Source organism: Coffea eugenioides, unplaced genomic scaffold (genome assembly GCF_003713205.1).
Source record: "Coffea eugenioides isolate CCC68of unplaced genomic scaffold, Ceug_1.0 ScVebR1_115;HRSCAF=498, whole genome shotgun sequence".
Taxonomy (NCBI): Eukaryota; Viridiplantae; Streptophyta; class Magnoliopsida; order Gentianales; family Rubiaceae; genus Coffea; species Coffea eugenioides.
The window spans coordinates 78294-85884 of record NW_020861542.1 but is presented as its reverse complement, the minus strand read 5'-3'; the positions used below and the strand labels follow the sequence as shown (position 1 = coordinate 85884).

At 35.3% G+C, this 7591-nt stretch overlaps 1 protein-coding gene across 1 annotated transcript; it reads right to left on the bottom strand.

The window, feature by feature from the left end:
* Positions 1 to 422, bottom strand: LOC113754962 (60S ribosomal protein L39-3). Its single transcript, XM_027299120.1, has one exon. It carries the CDS (start codon positions 385 to 387, stop codon positions 232 to 234), a length of 156 nt encoding a protein of 51 aa, XP_027154921.1. The 5' UTR covers positions 388 to 422; the 3' UTR covers positions 1 to 231.
* Positions 423 to 7591: the final 7169 nt, after the last annotated feature.

The window sequence follows — 7591 nt, the reverse complement described above, 5'->3', positions numbered from 1 at the left end:
TTCTTCAATCAAATTAAAGTTTCAATTTTGTGACTTCGAATCAAATGAAATTCGTTCGAGACCTACAACGAAACAGTCATAAGGATAATAACAATACCAAAATTGATTAAAACACCACCATCTTTAATTAAGCTACTAATTAAACCAAAAGTTCTTTTTTTTTTTAGGGGGGAGGGTAAAAAGCTCGAGACAAATAAAGGTAACATGCTGGTGACGGCGGACGCAGAAAATTTAGAAGCCGAGCTTGGTGCGGCGCCAATGGCGACGCTTGGCATTGTAGCGGATGGTGTTGTCAGTGCGCATGCGGATCCAATAAGGGATGGGCCTGTTCTGCCTCTGCTTCTTCGCCAGCTTCTTCTTTATCATGAAGGTCTTGTGGGACGGCATCTTCGGTTGCTGGAAGTTATCTCAGAACAACTCAGGTAGAGATTTATGGAGGCTTGACTGGGTAGGGAAGGGGGTTAACCTAGAATTGGCATTTGTGATTAGGGCATAAAGCATCTGTAGATAGCTTTTTAAGTTCTAAAAGATAGAAGTGGAACAAAATGAAAGACAAAAATAGAACAAACAATGAAATTTGTAGAATTTGTAGAATAAGAAGCAAATCACGAAAAATGAAAAAAGGACATGAAATGATTCAAATAAAATCATAAAACCAAGAGGAACCAGAAATATAGCCTTGTGACCCTAATTTCAGCTGAAAAAAACTACTGGCATTGTGGTTTAATATATAATTGGATGTTTTACTTGTACGAGTCATGAAAACGCAAAAAGTCAAAGGTGAGGGACAAAATGAACAGACACAAAATGTGAAGAATGTTTCTACATTTTGCTTTGGTGGGGTGGGAGGCAAGAGTTCGAACCTTGCCTCCCACCAATTTGCCACATTTGTGGTGCTTCAAAAAAATTCAGACGGGTGCGTGGTGCATCCGTCTGATCCAGTGGTGGTTCTGTCCCCATCGATCCCCCATAGGTCCAAATGGATATCTCCGTAATTAGATTATGATAGAGTAGGAGTAGGGATGACGATTAAAAAAAAAAAAACAAAGGTAGAAAACTTTGGATAGCCCTTGTTGACTTGTTGCGGACCTAGAATTGTAAGCTTAAAAGGGCATAAAGAGAATCAACATGTCCTATGAGGTGGCAAAGGGACATCCCCGAAAATGATCACGATCAACCTGTCCCAGGATATTTTACATTATTCTATCTATATGTCGGGGCATATGCGTTGTGTGGATTTCAAGAAACCACGTCTACCCTTCGTCTTTAAACATATATATAAAAAAAAAAGTTCTCTTATAATTCAGGCGCAGCGGTGGAATGGATTTTGTAGCTTTGTTTACATTTGAACTACAGCTGCAGTTTTACTTCGAAATTTTTGTAACAACAAATCTGAACAAAACTGCAAGTGGTCTACAAAGCTTTTTTCTTTTGCTTTCATTATATGTTTTTTTTTATGGTCTCGAGTAAGGCTGTTGTTTTAACTTGTTGTAATGTAACTTTTAAACTAGCACTGAACGCATAATTAAAAGGAGAAAATTCAAAAATCAAGAAAAGGTACGTCATGAAAACAGTTATAATTACACATATTTCACAATAGAAAACCTTATCACCAATTATCTAAGGGATAATTTTAGAAACCTCCCTTGAGATTTCTGACAGTTTCACTCAGCTCCCCCATTTTTAAAAAGTACACTAACCTCCCTTGCTTTTACTGTTTAAGTAATATTGTAGACCCATCATGCTAGAATTGTACTTAAATATCCTAAAATACCCCTATGCAATATCATACATCAAAAGAAAATGAAGAAAAGTTTTAGTGATCAATTTAAACAAAAAAAAAAGAGAGAGTAACAAACACTTTCATCCAAGTTTGCTATGCTTCTACAATAATTATAAACCAAAAACCTGATCAACCTATTCAAGCAAACTCCAACTTAATCCCCAAATTCTATCAATTTTGGCATCACTAAAATATCAAATTTTACCAAAATTGCACTCAAACTTAATCCCCAAATTTTATCAATTTCGGCATCATCAAAATCCTAAACTCTACCCGAATCACTTCCTCTACAAATCGATCGTAACCATCACCACCAACTAAAATACCCTTAAAAAGCTTTCAGCCCCAAATTAACACTATGGGCCTTTTTGGTAAACAAGTTTTTGGCTAAGTTTGTCTGCTATAAGTTTTTTAACAACTTTAGCTACAGTAACCTGAAAAAACTTCTCAAAATTTTTAAACTATACATTTCAAAATATCCAAAAATTTACACACTTCAAAAATTTTTCCTACAATTTCTACAGTAAGTTATAATAAAATTTTAAACAAACAGCCAAAAAATTCATTTACTAAACGGGCCCTATATTTTGTCTATTAACTAATCTCACATGTCAAATTATGAACCCACCACCTATCACCCATCACTTTTTTTGAACAGAAAAGGACCTAGCCAACCACTATTGACACCTATGCCAAGAGTAACCCCATACTCCAATGGTGTTAGGAATAGAGAAGCTAATCTTTGTGACAAACCACTACCAATGCTTGTAAATCAAACAAAAATGAAACAAAATGAAGATATTATATTCTAGTACGTAACAGACATAATAGCATAACCTCGATTCGTCCCTTTTCTGTGACAGCCCCACCTTCCCCTAAGGCGAGCCAAAGGGGTTAGCGGACTGCCTGTCCAACTCTCGCCAGGACTAACGGTTCAGTTTAGAGCGATCTAATACGTTCCGGAACATACAAATGCGCGTAAACAAGTCAAAATGTCAAAATAAAAAAAATGAAACCGGAGTCGGCAATGAATAGTAACCGACACGTCAACTCCCAACCAAACATTAAGCAAATATTTACATGTTGAAATTAAGCATATACCATCCAAAGTGGCATACAAAAGTTATTCAAAACTGGATACATGTACGGTTTGCCAAATCAAAAGAGAAACGGACCCAAAAGTACATTTAGGGTTTCAATCAAGGAGCTATACAAAAGATATGTCCATCTAGCTCAATTCGGCAACCAACTATCAAATCCAGTCCAAAAGTATTTATTTTCCTGTAAGGAAAACAAAAGGGAATAGAGTGAGCTTACGCCCAGTGAGATAATACCACTCAAGCAGCAAAGTTCACATAAGCAGAAAGCTTTTCATTCCAATTCATCAAAAGTAAGCAAAGGCACACATCAATAGTGGTGATAAAAGGATACGGGCGGCTCTCAAGAGCCCTTTTCCTCGTTTGCATTCTTGATCGAACCTCATTGACCCTCCGTCAATGTTTAAGAGTAACCAACAGTAGCCTCCACTTTACTTCAATTCCTTCCACCCAACATACCCCTACCGGGCCCGAACTCCAAACAGTAGAAATTTGGTAATACTCGAGTATACCGGAATCAAGAGTCTCACTACTACAAGATTCCATATAACAGTCCCCATGGCTCGTCAATTTTCACGACCAAGCCCTCGCCGGCTCGATCCAATCGACTACCAATGGGGTTGAGCTCAGTCGTATCAGTAATGGTCGTTCGATACTCGTCCAAGCGACACCAAATTCATGAACCAATTCAGTATTTCATGTATCATTCAATCATTACAGTAAAACAGTAGACACTCATATCAGATACCAAATGGGTGAGGGCGATCAAGTACACCCTCACTCAATTAAGTTCAACAGAGCAAATAAGCCTTCAAGGCATCAAGTTCACATATACCAAAGCCACATTGTAAACAACAAGTGAGTGGTACACTCACCAATCAAGCAAATGATATTTCATGCACTTCCGCCTAAGAGCGTCTTGCACCACCGTCACGGCCTAGACATTCAAATAAGCATAATAAGACTCAATTACAAGTCATAACCAATGCCAAATACCACCAAAATAAGGTTCCACTAGAATGTATAAGCACTAGAGTAAACCAGGAAAATCCGGAAATGGCATTAAGTTCTAACCCAAAAAAAAATAGTTTTTGACATCCGTTTGCGGTTTTGGCACCATTGGCACTACGATTATCGGATGGAGGTGCAAGATACACCGTTTCAAAGCTAAGAGATAGGGATACAATGTTGAAGAAGGCTACTCTGTCCAGTTTCGAGTGTAACCAGGTCAAAATGCAATATACTACACCAGAACCGTAAAAATAGGTTCACAAACCGTATTCTGGTTCAAACATCATAAGTCAGGCTACCTATGTCCAAATCAAGTGATTCCAAAGCCATCCGAAAGCTAAGATACAAGGATACAATTCATCAGAATACATCAACAACCAAATCAGAAGCATTCCCAACCAAATTAACCAATTACAGAAGCAATTCTCAAGTTCGGGTGAAACCAGGGCAGCAGGGGTATTTCGGTCTTTTCACAAGTTACGCTACTCCGATTGGCCTGAAATTTTACAGGTATCTCTAAAATATCATTCCCTACATCTTTTATGTTTTAACCCAAGGCTAATTCGGCCTCTAACCATGATGAACAGTGCCGGGCAGAATGAAGGAAATGAAACCCTAGCTTTCCAAATTTCCTTCCAAAACAGAAATTTCCCGCAATTAACCACTTTTTCCACCTTCTAGCTTCCTTAAATATCATTTCCAATCATCATACATGACCACATAATCATAATCATATGAAAACAGAAAAATCACCAATAATTATAAAACTTCACCAATTCAACCAAAATCAAGATATAATCCATAAAATTACATCTTAAACTACTACAAATCATGAATTAAACATCATTAGATGGAGGAGAGGGGTTCCTTCACTACTCACCTTAGCAACACAAGAGAGGGAGCAACTAATCACCTTAGCCTTCCAAACAACTCCACTAAACACCTCACAATCACTCACTTAAGGTTTTCTATGGAACAAAAGCAAGATTAAGTGGTTGATTTGGTAGATTTGAGCAAGATTGAAGCAAAAACTTGAAGAGTTCTCTTTCTTTCTTTCTTGGAGAGGGCCGGCTATGAGCTTGCAAATTTGGAGTGAATTTTGGTCAATTTTTGAGTTATTTTAGTAAAAGGGTAAAAGTATGAATAGTAGTCAAAAGTAACCACTAACCATATGGTGACACTTGTCACTATAATTAATGCATCTCTATCTCTTTGTTTCCTCTCACACCAATCCAAATAGCAACCTCTAATTATCTCATAACACCCAGTATCCAAAACTTAACCTAGTTGGCCGAATTTTTTCGAACTTTCCGCACTAGCGGGTCCCACGTCCGGTATACGCTCTTAATTTCTCAAAACCTAACCGATACTAGAAAAATCATCTAAAAACTATATTTACTCATAAAAATTATCGGAAAAAGTTTCCTTATAAAGAAAATGTAGAAAACATGCCATTAACGAGAAAAACCCTAGAAAATGAGAAAATTACGGGTTCTCACATTTTCCTTTTCCAACCATAGCCCGTTAATTTCATTTTTCCCCTCTATCACAACCATCTCCATCTAATTTGGCCATGAAATTTTCATTGGCTCCCTCAATTTGTAATTTTGGAAATTTTGATTCTTTAATGTATGCAAATTATAATACGAGAAGAAATAAACAAGAGTGGCTAATAGTTAAGTACCACAGAAAGAAAGAAATAGACAAGAAATAAACACTTCAGGTAGATTTGCATGGTGGTGTAGTTGATGGGTGGAATAGACTATGGGGTTATAGGTAGGAAGGAGAGAATCATAAGAGGTAGAAAAAAAGGGAGGGAAAGAAAAAAGAAACTGCTGTTAATTAAGTATGATTGGGGATGATGACAAGTTGTTGCAGGTTTTTATTTTTTTCTTTCACTTTTGGTTTGATTTTTGTGTCCCACAAATATGGTAAATTATCTATTAAATATAGGGTATTGTAATCATTTTATTGAACCAAGGGAGATCAGCGTAATTTTCTAAAATTGGAAGGAGCCGAGTGAAATTGTCAGAAACCTCAACGGAGGTTTCTGAAATTATCCCATTATCTAATCATCTCCTAAATGCAAAAATTTCCAAGTAATGAAGGAGAATGTTAATAATTTGAAAGCTATTCAAATTTGTCTTACGCTATTGGATTATAAATGTAATCTTCCTATTTTGGGTTTTGAAAATTTTTATCTATGCTACGTTGTGTTCTGTGAATTTGATGAAAAAGAAGAATTGTACTGTTTACATTATATCAATGTTCAAAAGTTAAGGAATTTTTTGATCTTATCATGAAGCGATTGCAATGTATCACAACTTGTGGTTTTGCTAAAAATAATGACATTTGATCTTGGTGCAAGCAGAGCCGGATCATTACCAACTAACGCCGTATTTTTTTCTCCAAACCTAAGATGTGGGTTACTTGATTAAGGTTTTAATTCATAAACTAATTGTCCATAAATAATATTATATTCATTGCATTAATAAAAATATTCGAGCATTAGTTTTTGGATGGCATAATGGTAAAGAGAATGTATCTGCTTAATTTTTTTTAAGATTAATTTTCAAAAAAATTGTTAATCTTAAAAAAATTGATCTGTATTATCTCCACGTATGTAACCAGTGATTCCAAGTATCTATTCAGTATTTTTTTTGAGTTGATCGAGTATTGAGACAAAATTATCAGCCATTTCTAATTTTACTTACCATACAAAGTTTCATGAATTTGAAACTCAATTACCTTAGTTTTGGAGATAAAAAATAAATTTCATGTACCACCAAAAAAACATCATCCATGTACTGTATATTAATCACAAAATCACAAATGACATGGTATAGAGGTTGCACACACAAATACATACGCGAGTGTTGAGCAGTAAAATATGCGTTTGAAGTGGACTCAGTAGCGACACTCTTCCTAAATTGACCTTTGCATATCAAGAGTTTCGTTACACTAAAGTCAGATGCACGTATCTTATCTTCGTGATAATTCTAAAATCCAATGTAACTTAATCCTTTTTTTTTTTCTTTTTGTTTGTAATTTGGAGATGAGGTTTATGTCTTGTCTTTTTTCCAATGTTGTTAAACTCCGACCGGATAGCGACTCGGCTAAACTACTAGATCAAGGGTCAATTGATCAGATCAGTTGGACTGTTCTCAAAATTCTGCTGACGTCAGCATGATGTTATACTTATTTTATATTTTTATAAGTTTCAGAAATATTGAAATTAAGTTCTTGGTTATATTTGGTCAATCATGAAAAATGTTCCAAAAATATTAGATTTGCAATCAAATATACACCTAATAATTATATATAAAAATGTAAATTCATGGTTAAAATATGTCCATTTTCCAAAACTACTTGAAAAACTAAATTAATGGAAGTTGGAATCACTAATGCTAAATTAATGAGATCATAGGGATATAAACATCTTAATTTAAAGATCATTTAGGAAAGCGAATGATTTTGATATTTATACTAAATAGGTGACCTTTTTTTATTTTTATTAATAAATGAAAGTGTTACAATTTAAATAACTCAAATTATGTTTGGGGAAAAAAAGAAAAAAAAAATTTCGAATCGGGTCACTGGTTTAGCCGGTTTTTGATGGTTTTGATTGGTTTTTGATTAAAGCAATTTTATACTACAAATCAATTCAAAAAGAAACCCGATTCACCATCGGACCGATCGA

Bases quoted from the DNA above. Each gene is read 5' to 3' on its own strand.
- LOC113754962 (XM_027299120.1), bottom strand. From the start codon at position 387: ATGCCGTCCCACAAGACCTTCATGATAAAGAAGAAGCTGGCGAAGAAG.